The sequence below is a fragment of the Staurois parvus genome, unplaced genomic scaffold, assembly GCF_062004578.1.
Source record: "Staurois parvus isolate SC_StPar_1 unplaced genomic scaffold, SC_StPar_1.0 ptg001336l, whole genome shotgun sequence".
In the NCBI taxonomy this organism is placed as follows: Eukaryota; Metazoa; Chordata; class Amphibia; order Anura; family Ranidae; genus Staurois; species Staurois parvus.
Window position 1 is genome coordinate 710,418 of NW_028319132.1, and position 15,543 is coordinate 725,960.

A 15,543-nucleotide genomic window follows, 5' to 3' on the forward strand; every position below is an offset into this window, starting at 1 on the left:
CAAATCAACACAGACTGTGGAATCTTCACACTGGATTTCAAGCATCTTGCAGTGTGTGCCTCTCCATTCTTCCTCCATACTTGGGTCCTTGGGCCTCTCTATTCTTCCTCCATACTCGGGGTCCTTGGTTTCCAAATGAGATGAAAAAGTTGCTCTCATCAGAAAAGAGGACTTTGGACCACTGAGCAACAGACCAGGTCTGTTTTTCTTTAGCCCAGGTAAGACGCTTCTGATGTTGTTTGTTGTTCAGGAGCGGCTTGACAAGAGGAATACGACATTTGAAGCCCAGGTCCAGGATTCGTCTGTGTGTGGTGGCTCTTGATGCACTGACTCCAGCCTCAGTCCACTCCTTGTGAAAGTCCCCAACACTTTTGAATGGCCTTTTCCTGACAATCCTCTCCAGGCTGCGGTCATCCCTGCTGCTCGTGCACTTTTTTCTTCCACACTTTTCCCTTCCACATAACTTTCTATTAATGTGCTTTGATACAGCACTTTGGGAACATCCAACTTCTTTTGCAATTACCTTTTGAGGCTTTCCCTCCTTATGGAGGATGTCAGTGATGGTTTTCTGCACAACTGTCAGGTCAGCAGTCTTTCCTATGATTGTGATTCCTACTGAACCAGACTGAGAGACCATTTAAAGGCTCAGGAACCCTTTGCAGGTGTTATGGCTTAATTAGCTGATTAGAGTGGGACACTTTGAGCCGAGAATATTGCACCTTTTCACAATATTCTGATTTTCTGAGATTGTGGATTTGGGGTTTTCATGAGCTGTAAGCCATAATCCTCACAATTATGACAAATCACGTCTTGAACTATCTTGCTTTGCATGTAATGAGTCTATCTCATATATTAGTTTCACCTTTTAAGTTGCATTACTGAAATAAACTATTGCACGATATTCTAATTTTTTGAGTTTCACCTGTAAGTAGCATAGCTTGATGAAACAACACCACTCTATGTGGTTGTGGAAGGCTCATCACATGTAGAGGCTTGATCTAACCATCTATCCCAAATCTTATAGGATAGGTGTGCTTTTATTAAAGATTAGAGATGAGCGAATCGAACCAGGCAAACCGGAATTCGAGTCGAATTTCAGGAAATATTCGATTCGCGTCGAATCCGAAATTTTGCCTACTTCGGGTGCGCGAATCGAATATTTCCCGATCAGCCGGCAAAAGTGTCCCTGCAGTGAGCTCCGCTATTTCTGACAGTTCTCTGACAGAAGGAACACATGTTTAGCGGTTGAAACATTGTATCTATTAGTTTCCATTTAGGATACAGATGTTTCAACCGCTGTACATGTGAAGAAGCTGTCAGAGAACTGTCAGAAATAGAGGAACTCTGCACATACACTTTTTGCCGGCTTGGAATTATTCTTATTTTCATCCTACTTCTTCTTCTTCTTCTTCTTCATCCTCATCCTCATCCTCTTCTTCTGAGGATGAGGATGAAGAAGAAGAAGTAGGATGAAAATAAGAATAATTCCAAGCCGGCAAAAAGTGTATGTGCAGAGTTCCTCTATTCTGCAGATACACTTAGAGGAGCTCTGCATATACACTTAGAGGAGCTCTGCACATACACTTTTTGCCGGCTTGGAATTAATCTTATTTTCATCCTACTTCTTCTTCTTCTTCTTCATCCTCATCCTCAGAAGAAGAAGAAGAGGATGAGGATGAAGAAGAAGAAGAAGTAGGATGAAAATAAGAATAATTCCAAGCCGGCAAAAAGTGTATGTGCAGAGTTCCTCTATTCTGCAGATACACTTAGAGGAGCTCTGCAGATACACTTAGAGGAGCTCTGCACATACACTTTTTGCCGGCTTGGAATTAATCTTATTTTCATCCTACTTCTTCTTCTTCTTCATCCTCATCCTCATCCTCAGAAGAAGAAGAAGAGGATGAGGATGAAGAAGAAGAAGAAGTAGGATGAAAATAAGAATAATTCCAAGCCGGCAAAAAGTGTATGTGCAGAGTTCCTCTATTCTGCAGATACACTTAGAGGAGCTCTGCACATACACTTAGAGGAGCTCTGCACATACACTTTTTGCCGGCTTGGAATTAATCTTATTTTCATCCTACTTCTTCTTCTTCTTCTTCATCCTCATCCTCATCCTCAGAAGAAGAAGAAGAGGATGAGGATGAAGAAGAAGAAGAAGAAGAAGTAGGATGAAAATAAGAATAATTCCAAGCCGGCAAAAAGTGTATGTGCAGAGCTCCTCTAAGTGTATCTGCAGAGCTCCTCTAAGTGTATCTGCAGAATAGAGGAACTCTGCACATACACTTTTTGCCGGAAACCGCTGTATGGAGGGAATGTCCCAGAACTGTCAGAAATAGACTATTTCTGACAGTTCTGGGACATTCCTTCCATGCAGCGGTTGAAACATTGTATCTATTTGTTTCCATAAATGGATCCATTTATGGAAACAAATAGATACAATGTTTCAACCGCTGTATGGAGTGAGTGTCCCAGAACTGTTAGAAATAGTCTATTTCAGACAGTTCTATGACATTCCCTCCATACAGCGGTTGAAACCGCTGTATGGAGTGAATGTCCCAGAACTGTCAGAAATAGACTATTTATGACAGTTCTGGGACATTCACTCCATACAGCGGTTGAAACATTGTATCTATTTTTTTCCATAAATGACATTCTGCAAATACACTTAGAGGAGCGCTGCAGATACACTTTTTGCCAGCTTGGAATTAAACTTATTTTCATCCTACTTCTTTTTCTTCATCCTCATCCTCATAAGAAGAAGAAGAGGATGAGGATGAAGAAGAAGAAGAAGTAGGATGAAAATAAGAATAATTCCAAGCCGGCAAAAAGTGTATCTGCAGCGCTCCTCTAAGTGTATCTGCAGAATGTCATTTATGGAAAAAAATAGATACAATGTTTCAACCGCTGTATGGAGTGAATGTTCCATAACTGTCAGAAATAGACTATTTATGACAGTTCTGGGACATTCACTCCATACAGCGGTTGAAACCGCTGTATGGAGGGAATGTCATAGAACTGTCAGAAATAGACTATTTATGACAGTTCTGGGACATTCACTCCATACAGCGGTTGAAACCGCTGTATGGAGGGAATGTCATAGAACTGTCAGAAATAGACTATTTCTGACAGTTCCGGGACATTCCTTCCATACAGCGGTTGAAACATTGTATCTATTTGTTTCCATAAATGGATCCATTTATGGAAACAAATAGATACAATGTTTCAACCGCTATATGGAGTGAGTGTCCCAGAACTGTTAGAAATAGTCTATTTCAGACAGTTCTATGACATTCCCTCCATACAGCGGTTGAAACCGCTGTATGGAGTGAATGTCCCAGAACTGTCAGAAATAGACTATTTATGACAGTTCTGGGACATTCACTCCATACAGCGGTTGAAACATTGTATCTATTTTTTTCCATAAATGACATTCTGCAAATACACTTAGAGGAGCGCTGCAGATACACTTTTTGCCAGCTTGGAATTAATCTTATTTTCATCCTACTTCTTCTTCTTCTTCTTCATCCTCATCCTCATAAGAAGAAGAAGAGGATACAATGTTTCAACCGCTGTATGGAGTGAGTGTCCCAGAACTGTTAGAAATAGTCTATTTCTGACAGTTCTATGACATTCCCTCCATACAGCGGTTTCAACCGCTGTATGGAGTGAATGTCCCAGAACTGTCAGAAATAGACAGAAACTGTCACAGAACTGTCCTTCTTCTCATCCTTCTCCTTCTTCTCATCCTTCTTCTCATCCTTCTTCTCATCCTTCTCCTTCTTCTCATCCTTCTCCTTCTCCATCTTCTCATCCTTCTCCTTCTCCTTCTTCTCATCCTTCTCCTTCTCCTTCTTCTCATCCTTCTCCTTCTCCTTCTTCTCATCCTTCTCCTTCTCCATCTTCTCATCCTTCTCCTTCTCCTTCTTCTCATCCTTCTCCTTCTCCTTCTTCTCATCCTTCTCCTTCTTCTCATCCTTCTCCTTCTTCTCATCCTTCTCCTTCTTCTCATCCTTCTCCTTCTCCTTCTTCTCCTCATCCTTCTCCTTCTCCTTCTCCTTCTCTTTCTTCTCATCCTTCTCCTTCTTCTCATCCTTCTCCTTCTCCTTCTTCTCATCCTTCTCCTTCTTCTCATCCTTCTCCTTCTTCTCATCCTTCTTCTCATCCTTCTCCTTCTCCTTCTTCTCATCCTTCTCCTTCTTCTCATCCTTCTTCTCATCCTTCTCCTTCTTCTCATCCTTCTTCTTCTCATCCTTCTCCTTCTTCTCATCCTTCTCCTTCTCCTTCTTCTCATCCTTCTCCTTCTTCTCATCCTTCTCCTTCTTCTCATCCTTCTCCTTCTCCTTCTTCTCATCCTTCTCCTTCTTCTCATCCTTCTCCTTCTCCATCTTCTCATCCTTCTCCTTCTGCTTCTTCTCATCCTTCTCCTTCTTCTCATCCTTCTCCTTCTTCTCATCCTTCTCCTTCTTCTCATCCTTCTCCTTCTTCTCATCCTTCTTCTCATCCTTCTCCTTCTTCTCATCCTTCTTCTCATCCTTCTTCTTCTCATCCTTCTCCTTCTTCTCATCCTTCTCCTTCTTCTCATCCTTCTCCTTCTTCTCATCCTTCTCCTTCTTCTCATCCTTCTCCTTCTCCTTCTTCTCATCCTTCTCCTTCTCCTTCTTCTCATCCTTCTCCTTCTTCTCATCCTTCTCCTTCTCCTTCTTCTCCTTCTCCTTCTTCTCATCCTTCTCCTTCTCCTTCTTCTCATCCTTCTCCTTCTTCTCATCCTTCTCCTTCTCCATCTTCTCATCCTTCTCCTTCTCCTTCTTCTCATCCTTCTCCTTCTCCTTCTCCTTCTTCTCATCCTTCTCCTTCTTCTCATCCTTCTCCTTCTCCTTCTTCTCATCCTTCTCCTTCTTCTCATCCTTCTCCTTCTTCTCATCCTTCTCCTTCTCCTTCTTCTCATCCTTCTCCTTCTCCTTCTCCTTCTCCTTCTTCTCATCCTTCTCCTTCTTCTCATCCTTCTCCTTCTCCTTCTTCTCATCCTTCTCCTTCTCCTTCTTCTCATCCTTCTCCTTCTCCTTCCTCATCTCCAAGGGCATTTAAATTAAAGGTACAGTGTTCTGCACTAATTTAAAGGCTCTCTGAAGCCTAGAAACCCTTTTAATAAGTTAACTTCGTAGCGAATTAATTCGCATCGAATCGAATTTCATACTGGAATTCGCCGAATCAGCCGAATCGAATTTTTGAGAAATTCGCTCATCTCTATTAAAGATCATAAAGAAGGATAGCCCCTCTGAGTTCCTTTGTATTTGGAATATATGGATTGACTATGCAGCTTCATAATAGAGCATGCAGCCCTTATTGTAGTACTGTAAACAGTAGACTTCTTTCAACACAGCTAAAACATAATCATGCCATTGATGTGAAAAGAAGACTAGGGCTCCACCTGCTGGTAGGATAGAAGATGACATCTTATTAATATGCAATTATTCATATTTACCCAAGAAAACATACATTTTTTAGTTCTTACCATAAAAACCACTGTACATGCGTTTTAAACTAGGTAGCTGCCTAACTTAGTCTGCACCTTGATCAGTCTCTGATACAGTGGTCACTAGTGTAGAGAATCTTGCATAGAAATATGAATGAGTAGTATATGTTTTAGCCATATTTGAATGAGTTTTGTGTCACATAACACAAAAACTAAAACAACAATACCACTACCTTTTCCTAATTTCCATAACACTGTGAACCCTGATGTAAAGGGGAACTCTGATGCAAAGGGGAATCTGCGAACCCTGATGTAAAGGGGAACTCTGATGAAAGGGGGAACACTGCGAACCGTGATGTAAAGGGGAACTCTGATGCAAAGGGGAACACTGCAAACCCTGATGTAAAGGGAACTCTGCTGACTGTGCTGTAAGGGAAGGGGGGGCTTTGGTGACCAGAGACCACCTTTAATTAGAGTTCCCCTTTACATCAGGGTTTGCAGTGCCCCCTTACATCAGAGTTCTCCTTTATATCAGGGTTCACAGAGGTCCCCCTTGCACTGTAAGGGGCAACCCTGCAGATTCTGATGTAAAGGATAACTCTTAAGACACTGATGTAAGGGGAACTCTGGGGACTGGTGACCAGAGACCCCCTTACATCAGAGTTACCCTTTACATCACAGTCCGCAGTGTTCCCCTTTACACATATAAAAATATTGATATAAAAATATTTTATCAGGAAAAAAAAGTTAGTCTTACTGCCTTTTTTTGCGGGGCGGGGGGATGCTTCAGAATTCTCAGCCTATAGGCTCCTGAGATGCAAATCTGGCCCTGTTCACCCCACTGGAAACATGTCTGTATTCTTCTACAACCATACTAGATCACTATTTTATTCCTCCTGACTCATGTGCTACATCCATAGGTATGGGGATACCTAAGGACAGTCCTAGAAATTGCACAGAGGGGACATAAAATCAACCTTATACTTGGTACAACTCTTTTTAAAGTGAAGTTCCACCCAAAAGTAGAAGCTTTGTTTGTTTGCCTCCCCCCCACTGCCATATTTAGCACTTTTTGGGGGGGAGCAGATACCTGGTTTTGACAGGTACCCTTTCCCACTTCTGTCTCAGTTCGCTGCAAAGTGAGCCGGAAGTTTGGTCCCTTCCTTCCTCCCGCAGTCTCCTTGGAACCTTCACAGATCCCAGAAGACTGCTGGACCAGTCAGGATATGCAGCGTGACTCGCGCCTGCGCAGTGGGCACCCAGCTGTGAAGCCACAAGTTGTCACAGCCTGGTGCCCACAGCCGGAAAGAGAAGAAGGAGAGAAGGGACGGCTTGGATGAGCACATCGCTGGACCCTGGGACAGGTGTGTGTTTATTAAAAGTCAGCAGCTGCAGTTCTTGTAGCTGCTGACTTTTAATAAAACACAAAAACGTCTGGAACTCCGCTTTAAGTAAGTACAAGTTATTTCCTTTTTATCATGAACCAAATTTTGAGAAATGCCTATTCACTTCAGTCAATCTGTGCTATAAGTTGAAATACCTGTCTGCATGATTTCGTAAAAATCTGGCTAACTCTAGGTTCACACCTAAGCGTTTTCCACAGCGCTTTGCGTTTTATAGAAACACAGTACAGTGCATTTAACATGATCTACTATGTGACACATTTACATCTCCGTGTCTTCACCTAGTGAGTTTTTTTAAAAGGGTCAGGGACTTTTATGTGTTTTTGGTTCTATAGAATTCAATGGGATCGCTGCAGAAAACCATGTAGTGTGGTTTTGATGTGTTTTTTTATGTGTTTTGCGCTTTAAATCTGCCTAGCAACAAGAAAAATGAAAAACAAAAAAATTAAAAAATGCAAAACACATCAAAAACACGGCAAAAATGCAATCAATGCAGAAATGGCTCAAACGCAACCTGCATAGGTGTGAACCTAGCCTAAAGGTGGGAATACACAAATAGAAAATCGACCAATTGGTCATCCGATGACCGAGAGGCATTCGTTCGTTGGTGGAAATCGTGGCCGACATTAACCAATCTACAAAAATAATTCATTGGACAATACGTAGTGTTGACGTCTTCCGTACAAGTGGAAGTGATGCGGTGTGCATGTGACCTTGTAGCCACGCCCTTCCGGCCAGAACGAGTGATATACACAACAATTACCAGCAATGAGTATAATATCGTTTATTACATGACCTATATACATAAATAGTGATACATAAAATATAATCTGCAGAATTCTGCTTTCATTATCTCATTGGGCCAATCTACTTTTAACATTTGGATTTTTCGTTCGTGTTTATGAAGATTCCTTGGACATCCGGGTCATCTTCTCTTTCCGCTCATGCGTGATAGCGCTTGATAGATTTTTTTTTGTACGACCATCATACCAGGGGCGGACTGACAACTCATGGGGCCCCGGGCAATAGGGGATCATGGGGCCCCTGTGTCCTTGCCCAAACTCAAAAAAGCCTATGAACAAGGTACCAGGGGCATCTCATGGGGCCCCCTACTGACCCTGGGCCCCTGCGTCATACCACCGCATAGAAAATCGGTCATTAGTACTGAAAACGACAACATTTTTCACTGTTATTCAACCGGATTTTTTTGTTCACAATATTGTTATCAGTTAAAACATCCTGCTCATCAATAAAGAGAAAATTGTTCAATCAGTGGTTCCGCAAAATTTTTCGGACAATTTTCTTATCGTGTGTACGGGGCATTAGGCTAGCCATACACTTTACAATTTTCTTATAATTTTCTGCCCAATTTCCTTTAGATTTACCTTCAACTATGTAGTCCAAGGGCCTGTCTAATTGGATACAATTAAAAGTGTGGTTTAGGTTTGATCTCATATTATATGGTTTTTGGTAAATCTAAAGCAAAATTCTCAAGAAAATTGTATATTGTATGGCCAGCATTAGAGAGAGGAGAAATATTCTGCTACCAGGACTACTGGTGCACCTGCAAATGGTTTATGCACATGGTACAAGGTAAGGTAATGAGAAGCAGAAAAAAAATCAATACTCTGTATTACCAGAAGAGGGCAGCAAATGACATCTATGTCCATGCATAGGGGACAACAAAATAGTAACATCACTGCAAAGAAGTGTTCAGAATATCTCTGGAGAGTCAGGCATAGGGGCAGACTGACCATTTGGAAACTCGGGCACTGCCAGAGGGCCCGGGGTCAGTAGGGGGCCCCATGAGATGGCCCTGGTACATTTTTCATAGGCTTTTTGAGTTTGGGCAAGGACACAGGGGCCCCATGATCCCTTATTGCCCGGGGGCCCCATGAGTTGTCAGTCCGCCCCTGGGTGGTGGTGGCGGCGATGTGCTAGAAAATGAAACTCGGGGGGAGGATTAAGGGAGAAAGTATTTGTGCTGTGAATGGATTTTGGAGGAGGGATTTGAGGGAGTAGGGTGGGAAATAATAAAAATAAAATGGATGTGCGCTAGGAGGGGTGAAGTAGAACTGCAGATGAAATTTTAGTGATTTTTTTTTTAATTTATTTTGGGGGGGGGGGAATGCAAGCAGCAGGTCTTGCCTAGGACGCAGAGTAGTCTAGCACCAACCCTAGCTATCATGTACAGCCCCAACTTTAGTATAGGAATCCCAGTCTATTCCCACTGACCAGAGTCTTCTCCCCTTAGAGTCTGATGAACAGCAAACTGGCTCTTTGTTTAGAATGTTTGGAGCCCCTGGTATGTGGTCAGCCTTGAAGAAGTCTTTTTCTGGCCAACTACAGTGTTCTTCAATGGAATACTACTCACCTGAACCTTGTATATGGGTTTGCATCTTTTATCGAGGTTCACCTCCAGCTTGCCCTCATTTAAGTTTGCTTTGAGACTGAACCCGATGTGATTTGACCTCTTGGTCAGTAGACAGTCAGTGATGCAACTTGGTGAAACAACAATTTGACATTCTTTATTATCAAAATACAAAGTTACATAATATTTTTTCTTCTCTCTTTTAAACATACATTACTGCACATGACTGGTAATCAACAACAATACACTGCAGACAATGAACACTGGAAATTCATTGGGTCACTTGCAACAACTGCAGGTATCACATCCCTTTGCGCATTCACAGCCCTGGCTGCATTTAGCACAGTCTGCCGGACAGCAGGAGCAGCAACCTGAGAAAACAAAAAGTGATACAATGTATGCAAAAAGTTATTGGTGTGTAACATTGATCTGATATAACCCGTACCCAGGGGCGGACTGACCATTTGGAAACTCAGGCACTGCCCGGGGGCAGTAGGGGGCCCCATGAGATGCCCCTGGTACCTTTTTCATAGGCTTTTTTGAGTTTGGGCAAGGGCACAGGGGCCCCATGATCCCTTATTGCCCGGGGGCCCCATGATTTGTCAGTCCGCCCCTGCCCGTACCTTTAATTTCTGCAGAGATGTGCTTTGAACAATAATTAGAGACCCAACACAAATCTTAGCATATTTTATAACTGGCTCAGGGTCACAAGATTGATCCATACCTGTGATGTTAAAACTTAAGATCACAGCAAAGAAATTCTATGTGGCCTGATGGTCTGATTTGTCCTAAGTTCGTTTTTTTTGCCAAAAAAGAAGTCATAGCAACACTTATATAAAATGTGTTCTTTTCTGTGGAAGAGTGAAGAACCTCTTGTAGAACTAGATCACAAGTATGAACATTCAGATGACCAATGGCCTTTTACTTCATATACAATGAGCAACAGGCTTTGCTTGGGTTAGGCTAGTGCAACACTGCCAGTTCAATGCAACTGCTTGTTGGCAGTCAACTTTCCTGTAGCAGTGGGGTTGATTTACTGAAACTGAAGGGGGAAAAAATCTGGTGCATAGAAACCAATCAGCTTCCAGGTTTTATTGTCAAAGCTTAACTGAACAAGCAAAAGTTAGAAGCTGATTGGCTACCATGCACAGCCGTGCCAGATTTTTCACGCTCCAGTTTTAGTAAATCAACCCCCAGTGAATCCAATGTAATGGCAATTAGATAACTGTTAAGCATTTAAATCTCAGCAGGAGATACATTTCATCATCAGATCATTATCCAAGCCAGCTTTTCCCCAGTGTCCCACCAGCAGTATCAAAACTGCATTCTTGAGGCACTATTGACTCCAACCATGTATGTATGAGCGGGGGTGTATTTACCACAAGGAAAACAAGGCATTTGCCTAGGGTGGCATTTTTCAGGGGGGGGCAGCACTGCCCCCCAGAAGCAGGGATGGAAGAAGGGACACATGCAGCATGGGGACCAGGTGGGATTTGAGAGAGGTTGCGGGTTGTTGATGGTGTATGCCGAGCCCGACTCTTGTTCCTGGGGCTGTCCAGAGCTGTGAAGGTGAGGGTCTTCCTTGACGAGGGGGGGGTTGTATTAGTCGAAGGCTCTCACAGGTGGCCAGGGGTGTTGTTGGTCAATGTCAGGTTCTCTCCATGGGGGAGGGGCACCCTATTTTTGTGTTGCCTAGGGCAGTACAAAACCTAAATACGCCACTGTGTATGAGGTTACCCACAACATGCATCATTGATGGGTTTTTAGGATACCACAATACACACAGACCTATGCATCATACAGTGTGTTTGCCATATGGTGACAGTCCGATAGCTGTAAATATATCCTAGATCAGTGGTTCTCAACCTTTCTAATGCCGCGACCCCTTGATACAGTTCCTCATGTTGTGGTGACCCCCAACCATAAAATTATTTTCGTTGCTACTTCATAACTGTAATTTTGCAGTGGGAGGACTAGTGCCCCATCGTTGGTGTCAGTGGGGGGAATAGTGCCCCATCGTTGGTGTCAGTGGGGGGAATAGTGCCCCATCGTTGGTGTCAGTGGGGGGAATAGTGCCCCATCGTTGGTGTCAGTGGGGGGAATAGTGCCCCATCGTTGGTGTCAGTGTGGTGGAGGGGGGAATAGTGCCCCATCATTGGGGTTGGGGGGGGGATAGTGCCCCATCATTGGTGTCAGTGGGGGGGGGGTGAAATAGTGTCCCATCGTTGGTGTCGGTGGGGGGAGGAATAGTGCCCCATTTTTGGTGTCAGTGGGAGGAATAATGCCCCATCGTTGGTGTCAGTGGGGGGAGGAATAGTGCCCCATCGTTGGTGTATGTGTGGGAGAAATAGTGCCTCATCGTTGGTATTAATGACACCAATGATGGGGCACTATTCCTCCCACTGACACCAATGATACTTACCTTGCTGACCCCTGCTCCAGCCTGGGCTCGCTCTCTCCCTCTCCCATCTACAGCCTGCATACCTGGCTGCAGCAGCAAAATTTGCACTTACCTGTCAGCTGTCTTCCTTCTCTGGCCGCTCTCCTCTTCACTTGCTCCGGCAGCTCCCTCGATCTTCTTTGATCTACGCGCGCAGCCGCTCGGCTCCTCCTCTCCAAGCTCCACCTTCTCGCCGGTGATTGGCCGCCTGTGTGCCTCTCCTGAGCTACAGTTCCAGTGGCCAATCAGCGGCGAGGAGGCAGAGCTGTTGAGCGATCCCGGAGGTGTGGCCAGGTGACAGGGGCAGCATATCATCCCGCCCACACATCGCCTGAGACATAGGAGCGGTGTCTCGGTTCCTAAGACCATCGGAAATATGTGTTTTCCGATGGTCTTAGGCGACCCCTGTGAAATGGTCGTTCGACCCCCAGGTTGAGAACCGCTGTCCTAGATAATCTCTAAATGCAGGCCACACCAAAGATGCATGTAACCCAGTCTCATCCAATAGGTGTCCTATTTTTATTACCGTTCCAATAGTATAAGTATTTACAATCCCCCCCCCCAATAAAAAAAAAAAAAAATTAAAAAAAAAATCTAGGTGTTTTTTTTTTTTTTTCTATTTAAAAACTAAACAAGACAAACCCACACAGTTTACTCAATTATATGGTTTTATAAAAGATGTGGTTGATTTCCCCATCATAAATAGGGTTTCCACCATATCCCTTTAAAACCGAACACATTAATGACACAGGTTCTGTGGCAGATTAAGGTGGTAATTACATTCACTTAGGGAGTTATCTGCAATAAATTAGCCTCAGGACCTGTGTCATTAATGTGTTCGATTTTTATAGGGATGAGGTGGCAACCCTAATCATGAGCAGTAAGCAATGTACAGAGCCATCAGACCTCTCAAACTGAAAGGTTCCCCTATAATCTGAGAATATATTGTCTGCACCATGTAGGTATGATTGGAGTGGAGTAAATATCAGCAAAACATGCACATTTTACCAGTTTAAGATCCCCCCCCCCCCCCCCCCAGAATAAAAAAAAAAAAACTCTACTTACTAATTTTGTTTTTTTTGTTTTTTTCCTTGGGGGGTGGGGGGATCTTAAACTGGTAAAATGTGCATGTTTTGCTGATATTTACTCCACTCCAATCATACCTAAATTTTTCTGCCAAAAATACAAGTCCTGTTGTGGGCTGACAACACAAAAATTAGCTGCATGATCTCTTGTCTAACTGCTCCCACCCACCTACTCCCCAATTTAAAGGCTAATTATTCTATAGTCCCAAGATAGGACTGGCCAGGCTAATTGCTCTTTTGAGACAACATGGAGTGAGCACTGGAGAAAAGTACAAGTCTGCATGTCCAACTATTCTAATGGTATATTTAAGGCTGACCAGACACTATACAATCTGATTGTACGATTTCCTTTCCATCAACTATGTAGTGCAAGGGCCTGCCTGATCTGGTTTTATTGAAGGCATTTCTTTGTCCTCCTGTTGTACAGATTGTATAGTATATGGCCAGCATAACAGACCAAATACAAGAAGTTAATGACATACAGTTTAAGCAGGAGGGTTAAATAATAGGTTACAAAGCATACAACACTACTGATTAACCCCAGGTTCACAACCAAGCATTTTCTGCAGCATTTTGCAGAAACAGTACAGTTCATTTAACATGATTTCCTATGGGGCATATTCACATCTCCATGTTTTCACCCGGTGCGTTTTTTGGAAAGGGTCGGGGACTTTTTTGAACGCAAAAAGTTGCGGTTTTGGTTCTTTAGACCTCGCAGCAGAAAAGCATATAGTGCGTTTTTGCATTTTAAATCTGCCTAGCAACAAGAAAAAAAAAAGCAAACGCATCAAAAAATGCAGTGCAATGCAGTAACTGCTCAATTGCAACCTGCATAGGTGTGAACCTAGCCTAAAAGCTTGGCAGCAGACTTCGCCCGTTCAGTCGGGTGGACCCACAGTGGTCTGTATTGTATCAGAGTACTTGCTTTCGATCTGTATGTTTGGGATGCCAACTCTGGGCCCCTTTGGAGTGGGGCCATTCTGGTTCCAACCCTTGTCTGTCCCAGCTCCTGACTCTCTAGGGGCGGACTGACAACTCATGGGGCCCCTGGGCAATAGGGGGATCATGAGGCCCCTGTGTCCTTGCCCATACTCAAAAAAGCCTATGAAAAAAAAAAAAAAAAAAAAAAAAAAAAAAAAAAAAGGTACCAGGGGCATCTCATGGGGAATCCTACTGACCCCGGGCCCTCGGGCAGTGTCCGAGTGTCCAAATGATCAGTCCGCCCCTGTGACTCTCTCTTCGATCTTCCCTCTCTTTCTATGTTCACTTCTTATTTTTCTCTGTTTTATATGGTGAACTTTGCATGGACATGTATTGATGTTCTTCATGTCTTTTTATAGGACAGTTCTTTCGAATATATGTCTGTTATATACCTGTTATTTCTCAAGATTTTTAGAATTTGGCTAGTGATACTCGCTGACTGCAGGTATCTCTTTGGCTCACCTCATGCTTGAGCCTGCTGATTGTCCGTATGTATGTGTAATCGTTGGTCCTTTTTTTTTTTTTTTTTTTTTCTTTCCCCTTCTGTATGTTAAAACTTAATAAACACAAATTTGCCTTTAATAGCTTGGCAGCAGATAGGATTGTAAAGGTCATGATCAGGGGCAGACTGACAACTCATGGGGCCCCCGGGCAATAGGGGTTTCATGGGGCCCCTGTGTCCTTGCCCAAACTCAAAAAAGCCTATGAAAATGGTACCAGGGGAATCTCATGGGGCCCCCTACTGACCCCGGGCCCTCGGGCAGTGCCGGAGTTTCCAAATGGTCAGTCCGCCCCTGGTCATGATTAGTGACCAATGAAGACCAATCTATTGCAAGGTAAGGTAGACATTTAAGAAGTTACATTTCTATTCCCTTTATATTGACAATACACACAAACAGCAGTCATGCAATACCCTGATAGTATTCTATATGCACTTTGGATTTTTTTTTTATACAGGTAAGTACACTTACTCTTCTTGCAGCACTTGCATTTGCAGTCTTTGCACTTGCAGGAATCGCCGCAGGAGCAGGTGCCACCTAGGAGAGAAGGAGAGTACAGTTATCGGGGCACTAAAAGAAAACCTGTATACATAATATATTCCACCATCCATCAGCTAGTACCCAGCAGACACAATCTACATACCTGTAGCACAGTTGCAGTCACGAGGGTCCATGGTTGGCTGTTGTTCTCTCTAGATGCCGAGTCTGGATTTTGTTGTGATGATATTGCCGTATGAATCCCTGAGCTCTATTTACTGGTTTATATAGAGCACATCCAAAGCGGAGTGCAAAACACAGACAAGTGCAGATACACACCCCCTGGTCACATGACTCTCTGCGACATGTGTGAGGACAGACCATAAACAAGACGTGATGAGTGCAATAACTGCCAAGTCAAGCAGTGTGCAGAATGACAAGGCACAAACCCCAGCCTGTGTGCAGCACAGACAGTTTCTGCGAAATGGATTGACCGACCAAATCAATCATAAACTTGTTAGTTTTTTTCCCCTGCTATGTTTATAAAAATAATAACATATATAAAACAGTATTATCTTTTTTCATTTTCTTCTTTTACGTGTTTATTTTAAAGCAGTAATAAACCCAAAAGCAAACGTTTATTATATTGCAGCCAATTTTTAGATGTCAGCTGCAATCATTTTCTTTTTTAGGCATTCTTTCTTTTGTTACTAAAAAGTTAGTTACCAAAGAAATGTTCCAATAAATACAACACTTCTATTATACCAACATCATTGTGCCAATGTAATAAAGAGAGGAAATACACTCACTGGA

The 15,543-nt window shown here is 43.1% G+C and overlaps 1 protein-coding gene across 1 annotated transcript; it reads right to left on the bottom strand.

The window, feature by feature from the left end:
- Positions 1 to 9,382: 9,382 nt before the first annotated feature.
- LOC149436809 (metallothionein-1-like) lies at positions 9,383 to 15,051 on the bottom strand. Its single transcript, XM_089661434.1, has 3 exons — positions 14,897 to 15,051; positions 14,725 to 14,790; positions 9,383 to 9,618 (listed from the first exon to the last, which is right to left on the bottom strand). Exons 1-3 carry the CDS (start codon positions 14,925 to 14,927, stop codon positions 9,527 to 9,529), a joined length of 189 nt encoding a protein of 62 aa, XP_089517560.1. The 5' UTR covers positions 14,928 to 15,051; the 3' UTR covers positions 9,383 to 9,526.
- Positions 15,052 to 15,543: the final 492 nt, after the last annotated feature.